This window comes from Caretta caretta, chromosome 6 (genome assembly GCF_965140235.1).
Source record: "Caretta caretta isolate rCarCar2 chromosome 6, rCarCar1.hap1, whole genome shotgun sequence".
Classification (NCBI taxonomy): Eukaryota; Metazoa; Chordata; order Testudines; family Cheloniidae; genus Caretta; species Caretta caretta.
The window spans coordinates 76132442-76159403 of record NC_134211.1 but is presented as its reverse complement, the minus strand read 5'-3'; the positions used below and the strand labels follow the sequence as shown (position 1 = coordinate 76159403).

The 26962-nt window shown below is 39.2% G+C and overlaps 1 protein-coding gene across 10 annotated transcripts in view; it reads left to right on the top strand.

Annotated features, from left to right (window-relative positions):
- Positions 1 to 317: 317 nt before the first annotated feature.
- CDIN1 (CDAN1 interacting nuclease 1) overlaps positions 318 to 26962 on the top strand; it is a 245111-nt gene continuing 218466 nt past the window's right edge. For 3 of the 10 annotated variants that reach the window (XM_075129735.1, XM_075129733.1, XM_075129734.1), the window contains exon 1: positions 330 to 637. In XM_075129735.1, coding sequence (XP_074985836.1) covers positions 537 to 637 — 101 coding nt within the window. In that variant the 5' untranslated portion in view covers positions 330 to 536. Of the gene's footprint in view, positions 638 to 26962 lie in introns of all 10 variants that reach the window. The other 7 variants (XM_075129731.1, XM_075129730.1, XM_048855821.2 and 4 more) reach the window with 5 other exon arrangements.

Here is a 26962-nt window from a genome sequence, read left to right as displayed (position 1 = left end):
CATGGCAGGGGCAAAGAACAGCACTACGGTATGCAACCAGTGAGGGCAGCAACCACAGAGTAACCGCTCCACTTAGCTGGGGCGGCGGGGGGGGCAGGCACAGCTCTCCACTCCCTTTGCACCAGCGGCCGGAAAGGAGGCGCACCGTGGGACTAGAGTAGCCAGATGGCCGCAGCAACCGACTACCTGCTCAGGCATAGCCAGAGCCTGCCCACCGCGCGGAAGAGCCTGCGGCGTGGCGTGGCGCAGCCCCGCCCTCAAGCGTTAACTCCTCCCAACCGCCGCCGCCGCCGCTCGTTCTCCCCCCCACCTCCTTATTCCTCAAGGGCGGGGCGGCAGGAGCCGGTAACTGTCGCGCATGGGCGCTGGGCTTTTTCAACGCTGGGCGCTCGCGCGGGGTGTCAGAGCCTTGCTGCGGCAGCAGCGCCATTCTCCTCTTTCCCCATCCCCTAGGATTAGAGCGGGCGCGCCCCCCTCCTCCCTTCTGGCTGCTGCAGCCCTGCGTTGTATGATTGGGAGGTTCCTGAGTGCGAGGCATGAAGCTGAGTAAAGCCCAGTATGATGAAATAGCCCAGTTCCTGGGGCACGTGCAGCCCACCAGACAGAGCCTGAGGAAGCTGAAGGAGAGATTCCCTAGGTAAGTCTGCCTCCACTCCACAGCCCTGGACTGCCACCCTGTGCCAGTACAGCCCCCACTCCTCTGGGCTTATGGGGTGGCCTGCAATCTCCATGCGTGGGTTATAGGAGCTAGATCTTGTTTCTAAGGGCAGCCCTGCATGGTGGTTTTCTGCGTGGTACAAAATTCTACATGGTTCAAAATCACACACACACACACACACACACACCCCATCGTGCAGCATACAGTCATCTAGGGGGTAATGTCTGTCTTGTGTGAGCTGATGGGGGAACAAAATAAAGGATGCCCCCCAAATAAGAGGCCTCTGTTACCCTATGTGAACCCCCAAACTCCAGATGGATCCAATTGCCTGAGTGAGCTATCATTGCCTTGATCCCTGACTTGGGGGGAATTGAGGCAGAATCCTACTTGGGATGCTATTTCCCTTCCCTTCTAGTACAGGGACAGGAATGGCCAGCAGACCCTGCTGTAACTTTTCTCTACACATCATGCCACTGTTGGGTTGGTTGAAGGCCCAGTCAAGGATCACCTGCTTAGATGAGCATTAACCAATCTCACCTTCTGATATTGCTGCAGTTAAGATCACCAACACAGTCAGGTAAATACCTACTTGGATAAAACTGAAGAGTATGGATGATACGAGTTGGGCCTCATTTCTTGCATTTACTTTCTGTTAGCTATGATAGAGGTCATGTTTGTTAACATTCAGGAGGCTGCAAAGCTCATCTCCTGTCCCAGGCTTTTGGGAAGGGGGTTGATGATATGAGGTGATAGTGACAGCCATGTGGGATTTACTTATGCTTTCTGGATATTTAGGACTATATTCTCAGTGCTTTATGTAGGCATAACGTTTGTTGGGGGGGTGGTTTACAATTTGCTGTTTTTGTGAAGATGGTACCTGTTGTGGAGAGCTTCTCCCGTCGGCGAGGGTACTCCACCTCCCTGAGAGGTGGCAGCTATATGGACAGGAGAAGTCCTCCCATTGACACAGCACTATCTAAACTGGGGAATAGGTCAGTATAACTACGTCACTATGGGATGGGGATTTTAGACGCACCTGAGCAATGTAGTTATACTGACATAAGTTCCTAGTGTAGACCAAGCCTTAGTGTTGGTGAATTACTCCAAAGTAATGATCTTTCCCTGGCCTAAATGTATTTCTCTGCAGAAAATAAATTGTGCAACGCCAACTTCTCTGAACCTCTCTACCAATATGCTTCAACACTGAGCTGGATGGACTACCTCTATGAGTAAGAGGGTAGTTCAACCTCCCTTCTCATTCTCTCATTAACCTCTGCTGAGGTAGCAAGTAAAAATGCACATTGGGTTGCATTTTTTTGTGACGATGACAGCTGTCTACTGGGATTTATTAATCACCAAGCTGGAAGTTGGGAAAATCATTCAACTGAAAATTCCATGAGAGGACTTTCAAATATCTGGCTTCCATTTCAGTTACAAAGCAAGATCCCACCTCCCTCCCAAATTTAATATTTAAAAATAAATGAAAATAGTTTTTCAGCATTTGAGACCCCCGAAGTAGCTGCAGGCTTTTGTAGAGATTGGAGTCCACTTAGCCCACTAGGTCTGGTCTACATTAAAACGTTAGCTTGGCTTAAGTATGTCACTCAGGGGTTGTGAAAAATGTCATGCCCTGTGTGATGTAATTAAGTCAAATTAAGCCCCTGGTATAGACATGGCTAAATTGATGAAAAAATTCTGTTGCTGTTGTGTCTGCATTACAGCAGCGCCACTACAGCTGTGCCGCTATAGCATTCTAGTGCTGACATACCCCTTGTAGAGTTAGTTGTAGAATGAGGGAATGTCTACACTTAAAACGCTACAGTGGCACAGCTGTAGCTGCACCACTGTAGCACTTTAGTGTGGACACAGATTACAGCAATGGGAGGGATTCTCCTGTCACTGTAGTGAATCCACATCCCCGAGAGGAAGTAGCTAGGCTGATGGAAGAATTCTTCCATTGACTTAGTACTGTCTACACTGGAGGTTAGGCTGGCATAGCTATGTCTCTCAGGGGTGTGGATATTTCACACCTCTGAAAGAAGTAGCTATGCTGATGTAAAGTTTCAGTGTACACCAGCCCTCAACCTTCAACAAGCTTTCCCTTTCATCTATTTACAAAACCCTGGATCATCCCAGACCTGGTCTGTGCACACAACTTGCACCAATTTAATTAAATCAGTTTAACATCACACCTTTAGGTAAACTGATGCAATTTGGATTGTGGACTGTCTAATCTGTTATGAATGTTCATACACAAAATTGCACTGGTTTAACATGTTGGTTTAACATCACACAGACTTTCAAACACATTCAGGAACTTTCTGTTCACCTCCCCACATATCATTTACCAGGTACTTTGATCCTACAAATCTATATATGTGCAATGGGGGTGTCATGAGTTGCATACTACAGCATGGGGGGAGAGGGATAGCTCAGTGGTTTGAGTGTTGGCCTGCTAAACCCACGGTTGTGAGTTCAATCCTTAAGGGGGGCATTTAGGGATCTGGGGCAAAAATTGAGGGATTGGTCCTGCTTTGAGCAGGGGGTTGGACTAGATGACCTTCTGAGGTCCCTTCCAATCCTGATATTCTATGAACTGATAAGTCTTTTCTATCTGTAAAAGACAATGATTACTACAAGTAGTACTACTTCTAGTAAAACGATGCAGTTAACTTTTATGTTTAAATTGCCAATTACACTCCATTTTGTTAGAGTGGAGGGTGCAGTGCTGCCGTTCCATAGACTATGTCCTTAATTCAAAAATCCAACAAGCCAAGGTAATCGCCAATAAAAAAAATCACCCCTTAACCTTTTCTTGATTAAGAAAAATAAATTGAGCTCCTTGGAACTTTTACTATAAGGCATGGATCCATAGATGATTCTTGTGACTCTTCTTTGAATCCTCTCCAATTTTTCAATATCCTTCTTGAATTGTGGACACCAGAAATGGGTACAGTATTCCAGTAGTGGACATACCAGTGCCAAACACAGAGATAATATAACCTCCCTTCTCCTACTCGACAGTCTCTTCTTTTTGTATTCAAAGATCACATTAGTTTTTAGGCAGCATTTGCTCTGGGAGCTCATATTCATCTGATTATCCACCATGATCCCAAATCTTTTTCAGTCTCTGCTTTCCAGGATAGACATTTGTCTATACTGAAATGCATATTGTTTGTATGTGCCCAGATTACTTAATAATCCAGATTTCTCTGTATTAGTGATCTACCCTCTTCATTATTTACCAGTTCCCCCAATCTTTTTGTCATCTGCAAATTTTATCAGTGATTATTTTATCTTTTCTTTCAGATTATTGATAAAAATGGTAAAAAGAATATGTCTAAGAAACATTCCCTGTGAGATTCCACTAGAAACACACATGCTCAATGATGATTCCCTGTTTACAATTAAATGTTGAGACCCTGATAGCTACTTTTTAATCCAGTTAATGTATGCCATGTTGATTTTTGTGGTCCTCTAGTTTCTTAATTAAAATGTCAAGCGGTGCCAAGTCATATGCGTAGGTATACATCAGCGCTATTACCTCTATCAACCACATTTGTCATCTCATTAAAATATATATAAATCAAGTTAGTACACTCTCCTCCTCTTTTTCCAGCATCATCACTACCACCCAGAGCTTTCTCGCTGTTTTGCGATGGGAGGGTGAGGGTTCCTGTTGTTTTACCTCTCCCAGCCTCCTTTTATTTTGTAAAGGAAGAAATGAGGAGTGTTGTCTTTCTCATGAGTAGCATCAGTCCCTGGGTCATTTGCTGCCTGGGAAAGTTCTAAGCAACAGCAGAGTAAAATTGACATGATTCTTGTCAGTTTCACCGCTACCCATGGGTTTCTGAATAGTAGCAGAAAGTGAAAGTGAGGGGGTTGGGGGGAGATTGGGAAAGCTTGATAAGTTGTAGAGGTAGTGGGCTGTTTGTTTTCAGATTTAAGAAAACAGCAGCATAACAGTTTGTGCTTGCACTTGGAAGGCAGTCTTGGCATTTGTAAGGACTTATAAGCATTGTTATTAAAATATGAAATTTTAAATGACAGGAAAAATTCATAGCTAAAACCCCCTCCTTCTCTGCTCCTCCTTACCACTTGCTGGGGACATTTTCCTGGTGGCTCTTAGTGAGTGAATTTTTCATGCCTTGTTTACACAAATGATGTCATTGATTTCAATGGGACTACTCACTCTTGAGGAAAAAGCAGGATTCGGCCCTCCGGTAGATATGTAAACCTAAGCAGTCATTATATGTTTCAATTCTATCTTTAAAAGTGGCAACTCTTTGCAGTAGTGCACCAATTTATTTGGAATATATACCATCTCCAGCAGCCTACACAAATACTAGTTTCCTTGAGAGGTTTTAATTTTTTTCTATCTGTGAGCCTTCAAACTCAATACCATCATTTATGGGTGACAATTTGTTAGTCTCTAAGGTGCCACAAGTACTCCTTTTCTTTTTGTGAATACAGATTAACATGGCTGCTACTCTGAAGCCTGACTACTGTTTTGCTTTGCCAATAGTATTTGGAGCAAAAGCTAATATAATTTAAAATGTAACTTGCACTTCAAGCTACATTTAGCTAAGCACGTAGATGGCCTGAGAATATGGGATGAGGTCTTAGACAGTTGGAGGCTTGAAAAATTCTGGATAAACTTACTGAAATCTTGTATGTCGTAACAACCAATTACAATGAACTCTATTACAGTCAAAATAACTTTATAGGAAGTGAATTAGAATATAAGTCCCCAATTACTTGAGTAAGTTGCAATGTGGAAATTGTAACTTTTGTTATAAAGAAGCCTTTTGTTAAAAGGCTGAATGCTGACTTGAATCTGGGAGGGTGTTTTAATCTACATTTTAGCCATGAAGTAGAATATATGTATGACTGAGAATGTGACTCTAAGTGAAACTTATTCAGCAAGGTGGGATATGGCTTCCCAATAGCTATTGTATATAAGTAACCCTGCACAAGTGTGCATACAATTTGTGTTTAATGCTAAAATGCAAAGTCTCTTTTCAAGACTTAACCTGAACTTTTTACTACATATGCAAGACAAGTTTCATGGAAATGACCAAAATCCATGTGAGACTGCAGTGGTACACAGCCAAAATGAAAGTTGTGCTTACCTCACTCTAGAAGAGTTAATGAGGAAGAAGAAAGCTTGAAGGCTTATTTTTTGGGTGAAGTATGAATTTTTTCTCTTAAAGGTTTGTTTGTTTTTTGCTTTTACATTTGTGGCGTAGATTTGCCCATACTTGAAGGGGGTAAGAACATTGGGTTGAAGACTTTTTATTTTATTTTCCTCTCTCTGTCTATTCTGAGATGTATGCAGGGTTGTTATAGCTGAGATGTGACATCTATAGCTTATTTCTTTTGCTAGTTCATCTCTGCAAAGAGCAGTGCTTGTTACAATAGTGAAATGTTCAACTATGACGGCTATGGAGCAGGAACTGTCACGTGGGGAAGCATCTGAATTGTAGCAGTCATATTGGCTAGGTAAAGAGCGAGTCTTTCTTGTCCTGAGGAATTTGTACAATAACAAATGTGTTAAAATCAGCTCATGCCTTTATTCAAAGCCCATTGAAATTGGTGGGATTTAATGGTGAAGTATAAAGACAACAGTATCTTGTTGAAGCATATCTGGAAATAAATTCCCTAGAAATGTGCTATACTTCAAAATAGGTGCACTTATCTTAAATACGAAGGAAAGAATAAACTTGTTAAAGGAATAGACTAATTAGGCTCTTTTTGGTGGTCACAACATACTTTAATGTAATGCTTTGTAAAGTTATATATATGTTGTAGTAATCATATTTAGTAGTATAGTAATATGACTGTTGTAGCACTTTTGTCCTTTGCGATATTTCATCGTGTAGCAACTTTGGTGTCCTCTGAAAGACAAACAGATGTCTGTAGATTTAAAGGCCAGATTATTGTGGCTGTTGAGTAGGGATGGCATGGAAGATTTAACACTGACCATATGTGATTTTTTTTTAATTGACTCATGGATTTTGGGCTATTGTTATAGTCATATTTTGTGTAGCGAAGGACTATAATGGTAAAAATGGTAATTCTGATTGTACTTCAGGGACAATTACTTATGGTATCATTCTTCTGATGTCTGAAAACAAGTTCAGGTTAAGAGTTTTACGGGAAGAAGAGATTTGGTACCTCATAGTGAAAAATATTCTATTCATGTGATAGCTTTGTGGACAATCATAGTCTAAGCTATATTACAATGGCACAATAAATTGCTGAATACACTGTCTACTGAATATGACCTCACCATGAAAAATTTGATGCATTAGAGTAGGAAAGGTTGGAATATATCAACCTTAGCTGACAAGGGACTTTGAATTTTGACCTAATACAGATGACCTCTGTGTGCAATAAAAGTGAGCTTAATCTCCAGGTCAAGGTAGAGGTGAATGGCAGGGCAATGTGGAAAAGCTTGTGCTGGGTCTGGATGGATCATACCTAGCAAGCAGAGGAATAGAAATCTTAGTTTTTAGGATCACCAGATGGTTATTTACTTTGTTAGCTCAGCTCTGTTCTCTACCATGAACCAAAATGTATCTAAGCACAGCTGACACTCTAGCTGCAGTAGACCAACTTGTTCAATTGTTTGTCTGAGTAAAAGGTATGAGATATGTGTGTTTTGCTCTGATATGTCATTGACTAGCAAAGCTAAATATACAATGTTCTCATAGCATGTAGAAAAGAAGGTGTCAGATATTACCTTATTGAATAAAAAAAAAACTTTATTCCTTTGACAGCCAGCCTATCTTTGGAACACATGAAGTTTATTCCTAAATGGCTTTTCCCTTTAGCAGAAATTCAATTAAAGGAGTTGTGTTGATATATTTCACAGGGATTGAATAATACAAAGGGAATGTGTCCTTGTGAGTGCTCTATTCCTCTAGAAGGTATTTGTTCAAATGAGCGCCATTATACAAGAAAAAGTTTTAGACGCTCTGTAGGTTACATAATAAAGAGGCCATATCTATAAAATGGTATATATGTGTTTACTGTAAAAATGAGAATTGTTTTTATTTTATTTAGCCAAATTAAATCCACTACTAATATTCTAGGAGAGTCCTATCTTACTAATACGCTAATGATGTACACCCCGAACATTGAATACTTTACACAGATAATAGTGATGGTTTTGTGTGGTGGTGGTGTGTTTCTTGTTTTGTTTTTTTTAAATCAGCCAGGAGGAAAAAAAAGTTTGAGACTCTAATGGAAGGAACCTCTACTCCTTTAATAGAGCCTGCAAAATATATTTTCCAGGACTGATCAGCTCTGAAGGCTCTAGAGGTTTGATGATTGGAATGGCAGGAAATCACGCTTTCAGGACATAACGAATTGACTAGGCCATCCATCATTTGTTAGCATGTGCTGAAACGCAGGGTTTGTGTGCAGAGGCCTGTGATTTAGTAAATACTTGGGAGATGAATAGAGCTTACACACAAGGGAAGATATTGCTGTCCTTCAGCAGTCTTAGACAGATTCCTGCTGAGAAGGCCGTCTGACAGCAGCTCATCAGTAACTGGCCTGTCACAGTCAGTGATGCCCACAAACCATTGCCAGTATATTAAATGCATTTTTAATATCTGCTTCAGTAGATTTAATGAAGAGAATTTAGTTTCCATACACTGATCACTGCTTCCTCAAGTGTTTTAAAGCATTGACTGTAGCACTTGCAAGAAAGGGAACTGTGTTGATACCTGGGAGAGCTGATTGAAAAGGAAAGTTAAACAAAATGATATACAAACAAAATAAGTCATTAACTGAGCGGTCATGTTACAGTGAAACAAAAATGATTGTTTGAAAAAGTCAACATAGTCTTATCTGCTCTACCTGCTAGGAGACCATGGCCTGCTGTACTGGAGGGAGCGATATAGAGGTGGAAAGAGAGAGAGATGTGCACAATGGTTCTGTTTCTAGTGTGGCTGGCCTGACTAAAAATCAGGACAGCTTTCCTTGAGCTTTCAGATTTTAGTACTTGAACCAAAGGGCAATGCTCTGTGGAAGATGATGGGTGTATGTGAGAAGTATTGGAAGAGATTTTGTTTTTAATGATTCTTCAAAGAATCTTGTTGATGAACATTTTACCATAGCACTGGAAGAATTAAACTAATGTGCAGGGAGAAGCAAGTTGAGTAGTAGGATAAAAAAAATATAAAAGGTCAATATTTTAAATGATCCATGATAAACCTTGCAATTTATGTAGGTAACTTGGCAAATTTTTAAGTCCATGTTAACCTTGTACCAAACACTGGGCTCTTTGCTATCCCGTAGATTAGAAAAATACCTGGTTACTACGGTTCAGAATTTAAATGTTTAAAATCTCATTGCTATTTGTGTTTCCTGGGAATTTTGAGGAAAAACTGCTATTTATGTAAAGTACACGTGTAGTAGTCTTGTTCATCTAATGAATTTCAGTGCTGACAGTGTTCACTACAAAACTATAAGATATTATTTTCCCGCTTGCTTTTTTTTTTTTTTTTTAAATTCTCTGGAATATACTCCATATTCACAGAAGAGGAAACATCTACAGACTGGGATCTATAAATTTTATTCCTGTATGTGTCAAAACAGTAATGTATTAAACGCAATTATTATAAAAATTTAAGACGTCTTAAATACACTTACATTTTTATAACACATGGCAATATTAAATAATACATTTCCTTGTTAGCATCTGTTTGCCATCATGGTTGGCAAGACCTATGATTTATTGCCTAAATTAATGACCAAGACCATTTTGGTCTTGATATATGCTCCTAAGCTTATCATATCACTAAGTAAAATAAAATGTATGCTCTTGTGACAGTCGTTTTTGTAATTGTTTATCCTTCTAAGTGTCCTATTCAGTGAAAGCAGCATAATAGTCTGCAACCTGAAAATAATCTTAGAAAGCTAAATTGTATTTCATGTTAAGGAATAGTTGGTAAGGATTTCAGTGAGAATTTATAATACAGTAACTTTTTTTTTCTCTATTTCCACTTTTACCTTATTATTTTAGTGGCAATCCACCAGAAGAAAGTTTGAGGAAACAATATCTTACTTAGAGTCAGTGTTACTAGCACATCTGATCAACTCCTGCACACTGAAGATGAAATTTTGGTCCCTTTAGAGATGATGGCAAAACTACCATTGACTTGAGTGGGGCCAAGATTTCACCCTATATATTAAGTTCTACCATGTTTTTTTGGCTTTTAGCAACTACAACCTCTTATTGGTCCTGTGAAGACATTCTCTCATTTTTTTGGTTTGACCCCTCTCCTTGAGTGGGAAGAGAGTACAGAATACCTGGGACCTGTTCTAAAAGCTGGCCACCTTTTTATGAGGGGAATCTACCACCCACCCTAAAGTACCATTTAGTAGTCCAACCAGTACTACAGAAAACATTGCTTTATGCTGGAGATCTCTTGAGCTACCACCCAGTATCCAGTCTCCCTTTTCTAAGCAAGATAAATTTAGAAGCTAGCAATAAACAATCACCAATGCCACTTTCTTGGACTAGGCTCTGGTGGATGACCTCCTCTTATACATAGAAAAGGAAAATACATCCATACCCAGCCTCTGTCAGGTGTCTCAGTAGCATTTGGTACCATTGGTCACCAGACATTCCTGCCCTGCCTCCAAGAAACAGCAGGAATGAACAAAAATGCCCTGAAATGGCACAGGTCTTTCTCAGGCAGTCCAAGGTGGTGATAGGGGCAACTTATTCCTTCACCTGCGGCATCCTACTGGCTTAATCAAATTCCCCATGTTTCACAACACATATAAAACTGTTTGGAGAACTGGTGAGACAACATGAACAAAAGTGCCAGCAGCATGCAAATAATGCCTTCAGTCATAGTGATGAGCGTTTTCACTCATATTATTTCATGAACTCATCATTGCAGTAGGATGCCCAACTAGCAATGGTGAGACAAAGCACCCGCTTCTATCTGTGCTGGCTAGACTGCACACCATCCTATCAGATGCAAACCCGCTAATGAGTTTTTTCACGTTTGTTTTATTATTGCGACTCTTTATAGGAGTGAAATTACATATTCTGATAAAGCTAAAGTTGGTAGAGATGCTACAGCTCATCTGCTTAGAATAGGTGGTCATGAACACATCAGACTAGTGATCTGCTCCTTGCACTGGCTCCCCATGGAAGGAATTTCATGTCAACTTCTGAGATTCAGAATCGTCTATGAAATTGTCTCTCTCCCACTTTCCATGGCTTCCTACTGCACTATGTTCCACTGGAACAATGAAACTGTCAGTCAATAAAGAGAGGCTCATGAATGCAGGAGACAGAACTTTTGCAGGAGCTGTCCCTAGATCATAGGTGGGCAAACTGTGGCCCATGGGCCCGTCCTTCCTGGCCCTTGAGCTCCCGGCCGGGGAGGCTAGCCCTGGACCCCTCCCCTGCTGTCCCCCCCTCTTCTGCAGTTGTGCTGCCGCGTGGGCAGCACAACTTGCGCCCGCCCACCTCCCAGGCTTTCCCATAAGCCTGTTCTGCCGCTCTGGTAAGAGGGCGTGGGGAGGGCGGTTGGGTAAGGAGCAGAAGGTCCTGGGGGGCCGTTGGGACAGGGAGCAGTTGGATGGGGTGGAGGTTTGGGGGGGGGGGGGGACGGTCAGGGGGTTTGGATAAGGGATGGGGTCCTGGGAGGGGGCAGTCGGGACAAGGAGCAGGGGGCTTGGATGGGTCGGGGGTTCTGGGGGGAGCAGTCAGGGGGCAGGAAGTGGGAGGGGACGGATAGAGGGCGGGGGCCAGGCTGTTTGGGGAAGCACAGCCTTACCTACACAGCCCTCCATACCATTTCGCAACCCGGATGTGGCCCTTGGGCCAAAAAGTTTGCCCACCCCTGACCTAGACTATGGAACTCCTGCAAAAGACAAGCTGCAAAAAAGGCTAATATGATTCTGGGGTGTATTAACAGGAGGGTTGTATGTAAGTCATAGGAGGTAATTGTCGTCCTTTACTCAGCACTGGTGAGGCCTCAGCTGAAGTATTGTGTCCAGCTCTGGGCAGTAAATTTAGGAAGGATGTGGAGAAATTGGAGGGAGTCCAGAGGAGAGCAACAAAAATGATAAAATAGGTTTAGAAATGTTAAAAGAAACTCATGTTTAAAAAGAATGAGGGGGGACCTGATAAGTCTTCCAATATGTTAAGCGCTGTTCCAAAGAGGACAGATATCAATTGTTCTCCATCTCCACTGAAGGTAGGACAAGAAGTAATGGGCTTAATCTGTAGCAAGGGAGGTTTAAAATAGATATTAGGAAAAACTTTCTCATGATAAGAGTAGTGAATCTCTGGAATAGGCTTCCAAGGGAGATTGTAAAGTCTCCATCATTAGAAGCTTTTAAAAACAGGTTGGACAAATGCATGTCTGGGATGGTTTACGTTTACTTCATCCTGCTCAGGGTATGGACTTGATGATTTCTTGAGGCACCTTCCAGCCTTACATTTCTATGATTCTATGGTCATAGAACTCTGGATATTTTAAGAGCTAAATGAAAAACACAGATGATATAAAGAAATGAAAACCTGTAAACTAATCAAGCTATTTCTCCTACAGGCTAAGAAGAAAGGGATTTGTATTTTTAAATACTTGGCAGACACTCTAGTGGTTGGAGTACCTGGATAGTTTGTGTTTTCAGTCTGACAAATAAACTGATACTTACATGAGAAATATGTTTATACATTATTCTGTTTTCAGATTAGAAATGCAACCTCTTAATCATTAAATTTAATTCCCCAAAAATGGAGGGGTAGAGGGAGGCGGTGGCACTGTTTTTCACGTATCTCTGTTGAATTTCTTTGTCATCGGCAATCTATGAGAGAATGATAGGCTTTTATAGAAAAGATCTCTGTTTAGTTTAAATAATTTTTCTAGTAGTCCAGTGTGTCCTCTGGGTTTATCCTTTTCATAGGCAGGAGTCCTGTTGGCCATCCAGTGCATACAATTTCTGACCTTCCTGCTAAGACAGAAGATCAAACTATATGTTTAAAATTTACACTAGGAACCTGGAATCACTCTGAACTCCTCTAGTGACATCTGAAAATTCTTCCTCTTCATAGTTGGTTAGATTTTTTATTTGTTTTTCCTCTCAATATTTACTACATATTGATAACAATAGATTCGGTTTAATTTATAGAATTCATTGCTTGTCTGTCTTTCCTTACCAAAAATAATCCATATACAAAGTCTCACTAACATTTTTACCGTGGGTCAGGATGTTTATTGTAAGCGCTATTTAAAATCATTAAAATATTCAGCAGAAAACTAAGTGCTTAGCATAGTGTGCTGCTGACTACTAAATGCAAGTAAAACACTACACAGACATGGAAACCATTTGTTATGTTTTAGTATATGAAGCAATAACTGTGTAAACTTTAACCTTGTAATTTTGTGAGTTCCACTTTGTCATGTAGCTGTAAAAGGTAATCAAAATAAATCATGAACAAATATTTTTCTAGGGCTTTCTAGTGCTTTCAGAAGTGGAGCTTGATCCATGAAATTTTAGTAAGCTTATTCAATAATACAATATGATGTGCACCATGTCAGTTCTGATAAATCATTTTGTATATGATGTTTATACAACATGTTGAGCTGCTGTGTGAACAGCTTAATGATTATAAATTATGTTAATCTTTCTTGCCATATTTACTTTTTGTTAAAATCGTAGTGTATTTTCAAATGGTATATTTTTTTTTCAGATAATGGGTAGATATAAGAAAGTTGTAGGTCATCTCCAAGATGGTATGACAGTGATCCAAGGTTCCTCAGCTGTGCAGTGTACATAACACAGATGTTGGGAGAGTCATCTGTCAGCTATGCCTCTCCTATGGAGTTAAAGTTCTAGAGGGAAAAGAATTCGACACAGTGCTGTCACTGTTACATTTTCACAATAGAAGAGCATGCAAATATTGAACCTCCTGCTTAGCTGTAGTGCCCTGTCTAATGTCTGTGCTGGTTAGAATAAAAAAATAGTGGGTGCATCTAGGACTCATAGATCTGACAAAGGTCATGCTATGCTGGGCATTTGAATTGGAAATTGTCTGGACTTAGATTTTATAAAGCTCCCACTGTTGTCGGGGAACGTTTCAGCAGGGTTTTGTCCCTGGAGAGGCCTCTTAGGCCCTTTTCTGTCCTATGAATGAATTTAGATGTGAGGGTTTCTCCTGCCTTAAAACTGTTAAGTTCATTTTGCATACATCCCCAGAGAGAAAAAACTGGCAGATGCTTTTGTCTTGGAAGTGTTTAAAAGAAAACTGCAGAACAGGAACAAGAGAGAGAAGGGGCCCTATGTGGAGTCCCAGAACATTTTGGAAATGGCCAATATGCAGTTTTCATCAGTACTAAGGCGGGGCGCAATATGGTGCCTGTAGCTCATTAGGGAATATGAATGTTGATTAAGCATACTCCCAGGCTTTGAAATTCTGAAAGCAGTGTCAGAATAATGGATGTTGAGCAAATGTCAAGCATTTGTTAATTTCTCTGTTATTTGGAGTTTATCTACCATGATCAATCAAATAAACTAGTGCTTCTCTGTTGTGGCATGTGTCATTGATATGGTGATTAGGTGGCTAGAGAGTCCTTCTGTTTTTTTCCAGGTAACAGATTACATATAAACAGTCAACTTTAACATAAAGATTTTTTTGTGATTGGTTTAGTGAAAACTGGTACATTAACAAAGTACTTTGGTACCAAGAAAAATTGAGTTTCATGTTTATTTCCACTACAGTTAACAGATTTTTAAATGTCCCTTTTCATTCCTGCAATTTTCAAATTGCTGCTTAAAAACAAAACACCATTTTTGACATCCCTGTTTTTACTGGAGAACTGGATTGAAAGTCTCAATTTAAGAAGCAGAGGTATTGAATTTCACAGAGTACTTTCCCATAAGTGTTTAACAGGAGAAATGAGTTAACTTAGTTATCAGTAACACAGAGAAATTCAAATAGTCTGACCAAAAATCCCTTCTCTGAATTCTCATTTTCCAGTCTCCTGCCTTTTGTGATGTCATGGTCTCTCTAATTCTGCAGTTTTTCCAAGAGTCTTGTAGCATATTAAGACCTGATATTTCTAATGTAAAGAACAAACCGAAAAAATAACAACTTTTCAGGTCTTTTATACATCATAAAGCAACTAAGGCCACAATCACTTTTATTTCTCTGTGGGTCACCTTTATAAGTGTAAAATGGCTAAGTTTTAAAACCATCTTATGATTTTTGCAAAGGAGTATATAGAAGTTAGGTGTCCAGGTCCCACTGATTTTCAGTTAATTTTGAGTGCCCACCTTCTTTAGGCTCCATTTGAAAATCGTAGCCTCTGTGTACGCACTTAAAACAAAACAACCCATGCATAGACTTTTGACTGTATTTTGACAATTCCACTATCAAATTATAAAATTTGAACAATCATGTGACTTGAGTATTGTAAATTGAGCTAATCCCATGTTTAACAGTAATTTTGGATGTTAGGTTTCCCTTGTCCCTGTCTCCGCCCCCTCTTTCTTTCAACACTGCCTTTGCCTCTTGCTTCTTCAAAGTTCAAAATTCCCCCAAGCCAGTGGCTCATCAGACTGAAGCAATTAAGGCAGACCGTTTCATAGCCAACAGTGCACAAGAGAGCAATGTGGCCAGCATCACATCTGATCACCTTTGAGTGCCCTAGCCTGATAGACCATAGGGCATTTTGCATCTGGATGAAATTGAGATTTCCTTTCAGTGTTCTATCATGCAAGACTCAAACCCCACAGCCTTCTGGGTTGTAGTCAGTCAGCTTACCCACTCAGCCACCTATTCTTGGGTTAGTGGAATTCTGGCAGTTCAGACAGGTAGCATGGCTGGCCTCCACGTGAAGTTAGAAAATACTTGCATTCAGGGTAACTTCTTTCATCTAGTCCATGGATTAGGTTTCCAATAGAATTCTTATTCTTTTGCACCCTTACATAGGGGGAAAGTACTGTGATCATGTCACTTTAAAGAGAGGCGTGCAAAGGGTACTCAGGAGTGCTTTAAGAAGTGTATACATCTTAGGGTTTTTTAGATTGGGGGTTGGAAATAAAATGAAATAAAAACTGCAGGGGAGAGTTGTATCATGTCATGAATCACTTTCTCGGATGTTCTCTGTAAATTCTTACTGCTAGGTGTGTAGCTTGTGTGAAAGTGACATTTTAAAAATATATAATGCAGGTCTAAGGAACAATTTGGATTTTACGACCTCTTATTCTTCATAGATTAATAGGTATTAAGGTCAGAAGGGACCATTATGATCATCTAGTCCAACCTCCTGCACAACTTCATATTATCTGCCACATTTTTAGTGGGAAGGAAGTGTTGTGGGATTCAGTTTCTTATCCCTGCTTGTGGAGGTGGAAGCAAACTTTCTAAAGTGTATGCTCTTCCTACATCTGTAAGGTAACACACTGTAAAGGGGTAATATAAAAATAAAGTAGCAAAATATCACACTGCTCTAGCAGTTTGTGAGGAGGTATTAATTAATTAAATTTAATATATGGTTAGCTTTGTAATCCTAAATTTTCAGCTGTAAACATGGTTTTCTTTCTTTAAATATTTAACTTTATAAAATAGACATGACTTAAAATTGTACTTGTGTTATACACAGCAATGGGGAAAAAATAACTTCCAGACTTGGTTAGAACTACATATTATTTTAATTATATACTGAAGATTATCATCTTTTATAGAAACCATCAGTAAAACATTAACTTTTTAAAATTAACTGCTTATAATGGTGTCATTAAAAACTTTGATGACTTTTTAGGTGTTCATTTGTACCTGGAGATAGTTATGTAACACATGCAAATGTTAAATACGGTAGCAGCAGGAGGCCAATGACATTAATAGTCATTTATATAATGAAAGCCACCTGGCTGTTTTTATAATTAATTGCTTGTAAATACTAAATTTAAAAATAATTTATAGTTTTCTAAATGTGATTATGTACTTATAGCAAATGTGTTTTGGGGTTATTTTTAAGGATTTTTAATTGGCACATATGTTTTTATACAGGCCAAAGTATTTTTCTAATTTTTAAATTTAAATGTAAGGTCCAATTATCTTTAGAGTTGAAGTTAATAAGTATGAAAGGAAAAATATGCTTCTGAAAACTGGTGCATTTATCATTTTGGTGGCTAGTATAGCTATGGCTGAAGAAAAGGAGGAAAAATAATAGGTTATGTGCTCAGATCAGATTTAAAGGGAAAAAAGTAAGGGAGACTATCTATCAAGTGAAATTACTTTCTCATTTTGCATAAAGCAAATTAAGTCTATATATTATCACAAATCTCCAATAGTCCTTATCAGATGGGCTGAGATATCGTGATCTGAAACTGTGCTGTTGAGGGAGCCATATAATTGCCCTAACAGATAGATGGAAATGAAAACATGGGAAGATTCTGTCAAATGATTCTCGCAATCACAATCTGAGTACAATGTGGTCCCATTACTGTAATTTATAGGCCTCAACTCTGACCTGGAAGATGGTCACCACTGCCATAAAAAACACAATGCTACAAGTCTCTGAGCCTGTATCAGCTGACTCGAGCTCATGGCGTTTGGGCTGCGGGATTATAAAATTCCTATGTAAATGCTTGGGCTCGAGCCCAGGCTCTGAGACCTACCCTTCTTGCACGATTTCAGAGCCCAGATTCCAGTGTCTAACTACACTACAATTTTATAGCTCTGCAGCCCGAGCCCCATGAGCCTGACTCAGCTGACCTGGGCCATCCGCCGCTGTCTTTGATTGCAGTGGAGATATGTCCTGAGAGTAACTCAATCTCCCTGAACATTCAGTCTTTGGCTACTCTGCTTTAACTGCCACTTAGTGTTCATTGTAATTATAGTCTTTATGCTGCAAGACAACCTGGAAGCTGAAATAAGACCACCAAACTCTGTTCACACAGACCACTGAATACCCATCATCAGATGGCAATGATTTTTTTATTTCACTGCCATTTTAAAACAAATCTTCAGAAGGAAATACTAAAATTAAGTGCTGGTCAAGTTGAGGATAGAAATACAAATGTTGACGGAATAGGTAGGACTAATGTGCATCAGTTGATCATGCACTTTTGGAGCCATACTCTCAGTCGATTGGCAGATTACAATGTCAAGATATAAAACTGTAATTAAAAAAAATTGCTTATGCTGTTTATTTATTTCTGTCCTATGCTGAGTTTGGACAATGACTTCCTGTATTTTAATCAATTTAATGTCTTCCTGCAGGCATAGTGGGTGTAGTGGATTGGACATGGAGCTGGGTGTAAGGCAACTGTGCCCAGCTCTGTCTCTGAGTTTGTCTGTACCTTGGGCAAGTCAGAAAACCTGTTTATCTCCATTACACCATCTCTAAAATGAGGGTATAAATGCGTACCCAACTTTGTAAAACACTTTATGTTCTGTTGATGAAAAATGCTTGTCAGCTTTGTCCCTCAATACTCTGCTGCCATTTCTGGTGGTAGTATTATTATGGCGCAGCCCAAAACTGGATTCCAAATACTGAGCACATATGTATAAGTCACACACAAACCTGTTTCCACTGTAACTTTTAAACAATCTGAATATTGGGAAAACTGTTTGCTAGTTTCATATTTAAACACACAGACGTGGGATTTCATAGGGATACTGATTTCTCACTCTTATGGCTTCATAGTGCTGCAATAGTCAAGCATATTTACCCACTCTATATTGGAATATTTAATAATTCTATTATTGTGGAGCCTAGGAACCTCAACTAAGATCAGGATCCTATTGTATAAGGCATTGTACACACATAGTGTAAGAGACAGTCTCTGTCCTGAAGAGTTTACAGTCAAAATAGACATGGTAGACAAAGGGCTGAGGAGAAAGGATATAACATGTGAACAGTATGATGATTTACTAATCTCAGGTTAGTTCCATGACTTCTCCACCCTTCCCCCTCCCAATTTTAGGATGGGATTTTGTTAGGTGGGGATTAGCTGAAAGGAGAGAGGTTTTACTTAAAAATTTGATGAAAGAGCAATTACTGCAAAAAACCTCTTCATGATTTCCATGTTCTAAATGTATATTCAACAAATAGCCTACCATTTAACTTTGATAAGGTCTACCAAAATTATATTTCTATTTTCAGCACGCATTATCAAAAATAGGCCGGCAAGTCCATTCACTTAAGAAGTTACACAATATTATATTCTGTTTGTGTGACTTTCTTGTCTGTTTTCACAATTGCATTTTTAATTGTACTTTTAATTGGTGTTTATCCTTTTCATTTAGCGTCTAACTGTGTGTTCTATGAAATACTACTCTTGTCTCCATGCACGCATGTGTATGCAAACATGCACATAAAATTACATCTTCTCTTGATGACTTGCCGTTTTTTCCCTTTTTTTGGAGATTACAAAATACCTCAGTGAGTTATAATCTTGTATGTTTTTAAGTTTACAGTTCTTTTACTGTGACTGTTGAATGGTAATCCTGAACATCATTTCTTGTGATAGGTTTCAGAGGAACAGCCGTGTTAGTCTGTATTCGCAAAAAGAAAAGGAGTACTTGTGGCACCTTAGAGACTAACCAATTTATTTGAGCATGAGCTTTCGTGAGCTACAGCTCACTTCATCAGATGTTTACCGTGGAAACTGCAGCAGACTTTATATACACACAGAGAATATGAAACAATACCTCCTCCCACCCCACTGTCCTGCTGGTAATAGCTTATCTAAAGTGATCAACAGGTGGGCCATTTCCAGCACAAATCCAGGTTTTCTCACCCTCCACCCCCCACACAAATTCACTCTCCTGCTGGTGCTAGCCCATCCAAAGTGACAACTCTTTACATAATCAAGTCGGGCTATTTTCTGCATAGATCCAGGTTTTCTCACATCCCCCCCACCCCCATACACACACAAACTCACTCTCCTGCTGGTAATAGCTCATCTAAACTGACCACTCTCCAAGTTTAAATCCAAGTTAAACCAGAACATCTGGGGGGGGGGGGTAGGAAAAAACAAGAAGAAACAGGCTACCTTGCATAATGACTTAGCCACTCCCAGTCTCTATTTAAGCCTAAATTAATAGTATCCAATTTGCAAATGAATTCCAATTCAGCAGTTTCTCGCTGGAGTCTGGATTTGAAGTTTTTTTGTTTTAAGATAGCGACCTTCATGTCTGTGATTGCGTGACCAGAGAGATTGAAGTGTTCTCCGACTGGTTTATGAATGTTATAATTCTTGACATCTGATTTGTGTCCATTTATTCTTTTACGTAGAGACTGTCCAGTTTGACCAATGTACATGGCAGAGGGGCATTGCTGGCACATGATGGCATATATCACATTGGTGGATGTGCAGGTGAACGAGCCTCTGATAGTGTGGCTGATGTTATTAGGCCCTGTGATGGTGTCCCCTGAATAGATATGTGGGCACAATTGGCAACGGGCTTTGTTGCAAGGATAAGTTCCTGGGTTAGTGGTTCTGTTGTGTGGTATGTGGTTGTTGGTGAGTATTTGCTTCAGGTTGCGGGGCTGTCTGTAGGCAAGGACTGGCCTGTCTCCCAAGACTTGTGAGAGTGTTGGGTCATCCTTTAGGATAGGTTGTAGATCCTTAATAATGCGTTGGAGGGGTTTTAGTTGGGGGCTGAAGGTGATGGCTAGTGGCGTTCTGTTATTTTCTTTGTTAGGCCTGTCCTGTAGTAGGTAACTTCTGGGAACTCTTCTGGCTCTATCAATCTGTTTCTTTACTTCTGCAGGTGGGTATTGTAGTTGTAAGAAAGCTTGACAGAGATCTTGTAGGTGTTTGTCTCTGTCTGAGGGGTTGGAGCAAATGCGGTTGTATCGCAGAGCTTGGCTGTAGACGATGGATCGTGTGGTGTGGTCAGGGTGAAAGCTGGAGGCATGCAGGTAGGAATAGCGGTCAGTAGGTTTCCGGTATAGGGTGGTGTTTATGTGGCCATTGTTTATTAGCACTGTAGTGTCCAGGAAGTGGATCTCTTGTGTGGACTGGACCAGGCTGAGGTTGGTGGTGGGATGGAAATTGTTGAAATCGTGGTGGAATTCCTCAAGGGCTTCTTGGAATATAACACAGGAGAACTAGCATTATGTTACCTGTTCACTGCCTCTGCTGATAATCTGCATTTACTCCGGCAATTTTAGATCTGCATTTTATTTTCTTTATTTGTATTTGATAAAGACTGTTCATATTGGAGTTGCCTTAAAATATATTGTCCATTTAAAGAAGACACCAAAAAAAATGAGCTGTCCACAGGAAGAATTGGTGCTCTGGAGGAATTTCTAAAATCTTTCTAAATGAAAAATCATTCAAACAGTATCTAATACTGGCAATTTTCCTCTGTCTTCAGTTAGAACTTATTGGCCAACCAGGTCAGACGTTATTAAAGTTCAAGTGGCCCAGTGGGGAAACTAATGGCCTTGTGGTACTATGAATTTTAAATGCTGCCATTTCTATGTTTTGGACCATTATCTGTTTTCACACATCACTAAATTGTATAGAAGTTGTTAGACCAACTTCAGTGTCAAGGTTATAGGAGTGATATCTGTTTGCAAATATCCTTCTCAGAGCTTTGTCATAGGGTTAGCCTCACACTATTGGATATAAGCAGTAAGATTACATGCATGCGCGCGCACACACCCACACAGAGTTTGCTGCTTTTATTGAATAGTATGAGGCTACAGTGTTGGGTATGTTTTTGTCAAACTATTTTAATTCATGCAAGTCAGGTTATCATCCCTACCAGAGCTATAGAATCTATTAGTGCTCAATTCACAGAAACATTTATAACAGTTGCATAATTAGAAGTGCTTGATAAAATATCCTTTGAATTAAGAAAAGGAGTACTTGTGGCACCTTAGAGACTAACCAATTTATTTGAGCATGTGCTTTCGTGAGCTCATGCTCAAATAAATTGATTAGTCTCTAAGGTGCCACAAATACTCCTTTTCTTTTTGCGAATACAGACTAACACGGCTGTTACTCTGAAACCTTTGAATTAAGCTACTGTGTGTTTTAATGAAGCTAATTTTGGTGAATTTCAGAATGGAGTGATACTTTTAGTTTTGCAGATGAATAGCTGAGTTTAAACCTTATCTTGATTTTAAATTTAATATAAGCTAATACTGAAAGTACCATACCAGGCTGCAGCAAGTGGTTCCGGACAAATAATATATGTTGTTTTAATGCTATAATACAATTATAAGACGTGTATTTTTCAAATAGCACTGTCTTTGTTGGGAATTAGAAAGCCAAAGTATTGTCTACTAATGATATTTCATCATACCAAAACTTCTTATGCTCTGGTATTCAGATTTTGTTAAACTATTTCATGCTTTGGAGAAAATCTCTAAGTGCTGGTCTGTTTTAGAAAAGTTGCAAATCCTTCATTTGGACACTGAAACTGGTTTAAACCTTGCTTAAATTGATTTAGCTTAAATCAATACAGGTGAGTTTGGCAATAATAATAACTGGCAAATAAGAACTTGGACAAGAACTAGTTTTCAGGGTGTTTGTTTTTGTTTGTTTGTTTTTTGTCAGGGGGTCACAAATGTATTAAACCTTTAGTGTATTTCCTAAAAGCAGCAGCAAAAAGATGGGTAAGGCCCTGCCACGCACAGCTGTCAGTGGCTTCCCTACGCTTTTCTTAGTTCACAAATGTAGAGCATCATAGCATATGCTGGGCCTGCCTTATTCCTAAGCCTGACCACAGCTCAGGGCCCCATCTAGATTTCTGCAGTAGCCAATGACAGATCAACAAAAGGCCTCTTTCTGCTCTTTTATGGACAGGCTAGCCAGTTCCAGCACCTGAAAGTAGTTCTGTAAAGCCTCTCTCACCTAGGAGTACCACTGTGGACTGGCAGCTATTATAGGCCACCCAGGCGTGTAAATCTGCTGACTCTTAGCCTCCATCCTACAATCTGGGCTGGCTATGAAACACCTTCCTCCCCCACTGAACCAGTGTAACAAGGCCTATTTTAAAATTGTTTTATTGATATTTATATTGCAGGGATTTCTAGAGGCTAAGCAAGTGGAGGGCCCATTGTGATGGGCACTGTGCAAATGTATAGAAAATGACAGTCCCTGCTCCAGAGAAACGACAGTCTAAAAGAAAGACATAATAGTGGCTAAGACATATTGGTGCAATTTCTCTAATATAGATCAGCTCTCAGGAAATGTTAAAGAAATATAAATAACTGTGAAAATTTCCTCCTGGGGTCAAGTTATTCCTTTGAGAAATACTTAAAGGAAAAATGGATAGTATTTACTCAAAATTATGCACATTAGAAACTGAATTTTACCCATCCTTTACCAGCCCCTTCCATGAATTTATGTTCAGTTCATGTACAAGCATGGGATATCCTCCTCATAATCAGCAAGAATTTACCATGCACGATAATCTTGACCTTGTAAAGTTATGTTAAATGCAGCAACCCCTTCTATACATGAATACTCCCTTGGAGGGGAAAGTGATTCAGATAAGATAAGGGAGACTTGTGAGATTGCTGGTGAGTGTCTCTAAGCAGAGCTCAAGTGATTGCCCCACTCTTCCCTCCTCACCCACTGCAGCTGTGCAGGTTTGTTGTGGGCTTCTACAAAATTCTCAGAGCCACTTCTTCCCCTGCTTATACTCAAATTGAGGATGATTTATCAAACTCTGCAAATCAAAACTTGGTTTCCTGTTCAGGGTTTTTTATTCCTATGGAAGAAATTATTTGGCCTATTGTTACTACAGTAATGTTACCTTTCAAAATGAGTGCCTATGAAATTTTCCACTGTACATAAGATTTACAGTATAGCAATAGTATTGTTTGCAGGGTGAATAAAAATCAATGATTTTTTTTAAAAAATCAACTTTTTTGTATTTAAATCAGATTTTTTGGATAGGTTTTTTCCTCAAAAAATATTTTATCTAAAGATAGTATTAATTAAGATACATTATAGCTCAACAATATCTCATCATGGAATAGGGATTATAAATTCCAATTATATAGTATGAGATAATATATTCATGTAATGTTTAAGAAAAGTTTTGTAAATGAATTCCAATAGTTAATCGATTAGGGACCCAATCTTATAAGGTTCCAGGGGCTTCTGTATAGATTATTTAGGTTAATCTTTCTGTCTACCCAATGGGACTCAGTGCTCAGTCTAGAAGATACCATCAGAGATGCTTAGTTTTGCAATTTTAAAACTGGGTTTGTGTCTTCAGAAATAACATGCTTGTTAACAGCAAAAATAAATATATAGAGGTGAGAAATAACAGACAAACCCTATAGTCCCTCTGCAAATTTGTGTACACAGAGTCAATCCCTTACCTCTCTCTAAAAGTGAAAAGTTTCAAAAAGTTCAATGAATAGAAGATTATTGGGGGCGGAATAGATCTGGATAAGGAGAAGAAGTCTGGAGATAAATGTGAGAAGGGAGCGACAGGCAGTAGAAACAAAAGTGAAACTGTTTGTTTGAGCAGCATATTCTAGAAGTCTTGAGGTCTTTCTGAACATAGCCATCATTGATTTGAGACCTACCATACCATTCTCTCCCTAGAAGGGAAAACCTATTATGGCAATAGGCCGTAAAAGAGACCCAATTTGAGAATATTTTAATGAAGTTCCTCTGCCTGTGGGTAAGACAGGCAAGCATGCAAAATACAAACAGTGTAACAAAGAAATGTCAGGCCTGGTTACACGGATGGAACAACATCATGAGAAGTGTTCCTTTCATCATCTTCAACGCAGCTTTTTCCTGAGAAGGAACATGTCTGACCATGAAGAATCTTCAGGTTGGTAAACTTTATTTCATACTTCTTTCTTAAGGACTGCCTGTCTTCCTTCTGGACTATTCTTGAATTCTCATGTTTGAGCAAAAAATATAGTTGTTACTCTATGGTACTATCATTTTAAATGCAGTTGAACTAAAAAATAAATAGCTGAAATAGGCAGATCTTCCTTTTACAATTTCACCTTTAAAGTAGTACTGAGTGTCAGTGAATGCAATGAGTAGTAGTAAATGAGCAGTATGGTAATAGTAATTAAATAACTGCATTGACTTATTTTGTTTGGGAGAATCCATCCTCAACATACAGGATTCTGAAAACTATCCACCTTCAAGATCACCATCATTTTCTATCCTATCAGAGTTATCTGCCAATGATAGTGTTTGTCACATAGCCACAGTATATTATCTGTAGCAAAAAGAAGAAAAATCTCCATCATCCAGAAACAACCATAGATAATTTTGTGATAAGAACCAGCGGATAACAAAAAGAGGTAATTGATGAAAAAATTGCCTGGTTGTTTATGCAACAAACTTTCCTTTCTGTATGATTGAGAACCCATGGTTCAGTCATTAAGACCAGGATACAGTCCACCCAGCAGAGCAGACGTCGCAAACAGATTGCTGGATAAAGTTTATGAAAGAGAAACTGAGCAGTCTGCAAAAGGTCTAGATAGTAAAATTGTTAACCTGAGTCTTGATGGACGGAGCAATGTCCACAATAATCCTGTTGTACGTGCTTGTGTGACAACAGAAGGAGGAAATGTCTTCCTTACAGAAACAATTGATACATCAGGAAATGCGCGCGCACAGCAGAATACTTACAAGAAGTAGCAGTCAAAGCTATAACAAACTGAAAAAAAATTCAAATGTATAGTACGCAGCTGGTCACAGACAACGCTGCAAATGTATCCAAGATGAGAAGAAATTATTTAGAAGAGAGTGATGAGCCCCAAGATAATAACATACAGTTACAGGGCTCATTTGATGCACCTCCTAGCCAAAGACTTCAGTCTTCCAGAAATAAAGACTAATGTTGCTGAAATTGCAAAATACTTCCATAACAACCACTTTGCAGCAGCTGCTCTGAAAAAAAGTGGGAGGAACCAAGCTTACTCTTCCACAAGACATAGAACTCGGTAGTGGACTGTTTTGAGCGCTGTATCGAGAACAGGCCTGATCTGATGACAGTTTGAACAAAATTGTGAAAAATAGATGGCACTGTCACAGCCAAAGTTCTCAACATTGGGCTTAAGCGAAATGTTGAACATAGGTTGAGTCCCTGAAGTCTATTTCTGTAGCCTTGAACAAAATGCAGGGAAATAGCTGTTTTGCTGCTGACACTGTTGAAATTTGGAAGGAACTGAGTGAGATCTTAAAAAGAGAAATATGCAATGACAGAGTTAAATTACAAGCATTAATAAAACAAATGGGACAAGCACTATCTGCAGCTCATTAATATTCTCAATACTTGGTACCAGGATCAAACCTTAACTGCTGAAGAAGAGGAGTTGGCTATGACATGGACATCCAGCAATCATCCCTCCATAATGCCAACTATAATAAACTTCAGAGCTAGGGTGAACCATTCAAGAAATATACGTTTGATGATGATGTTTTAAGGAAAGTCACACCAGTTAACTGGTGGAAGTCACTTAAGCATTTGGATTCAGAGACTGTCGAAGTGATAATCTCACTTTTAGCAGCAGTGGCTTCTTCTGCCACAGTAGAAAGAATATTTTCTTCCTTTGGACTAATTCATTCCAAATTGAGAAATTGTTTGGGACCCGAAAAAGCAGGAAAGCTTGTTTTTCTTTTCCAGATTATGAACAAACAGGAAAATGAAGGTTGAAGGGTTAAAATCCATTGCTGATGTTATTTTTTCTGTTGAACAAAAAATATATAACGTTGTTTTAGTTAAATAAAACAATTTAAATGTCTGTCTGGTGATGTACTCCTCATAATACAGCATGGCAAGAAAATCCTCCAAATATTGATTAACCTGTTGAATTGGAGATAGTTCACCTCCCAATGACTTCATAAAAATCTGCTTCAATTACCTTTGATAAATAACCAATCATTCATTTTCTGAGATAGCTGTAAAACTAATTTGAAAAGTTTTCAAAATAAATCACTTAAAAATATATATAGTGTGTCCCTTCTAAAAATGAAACCTACATCTGTCTCTGAGTTGTGAAGAATATGTATTAAGGTTATAACCAACAAGAATGTACTTTTATGTAGAAATTCATGATTAAATCTAGTCTTCCTGATTTGGGATTTAAATCATGATTTAAATCAATTTGAAATTAACTTCACAAGGTTCAAGAATTTGGGGAAAATTCAAACCAGGAGAATATACAATCTGCACCTCTTTTTGGAGGTTGTTGTGAAAGATGCAGGTTTTTAGGTGGCTGATTTAAATCAAAGTTCCTTGGCTGATTTAAATCAAATCCACCCTGATTGTTTGAACAAACATACTTTCAGGATGATAGTGGTAGT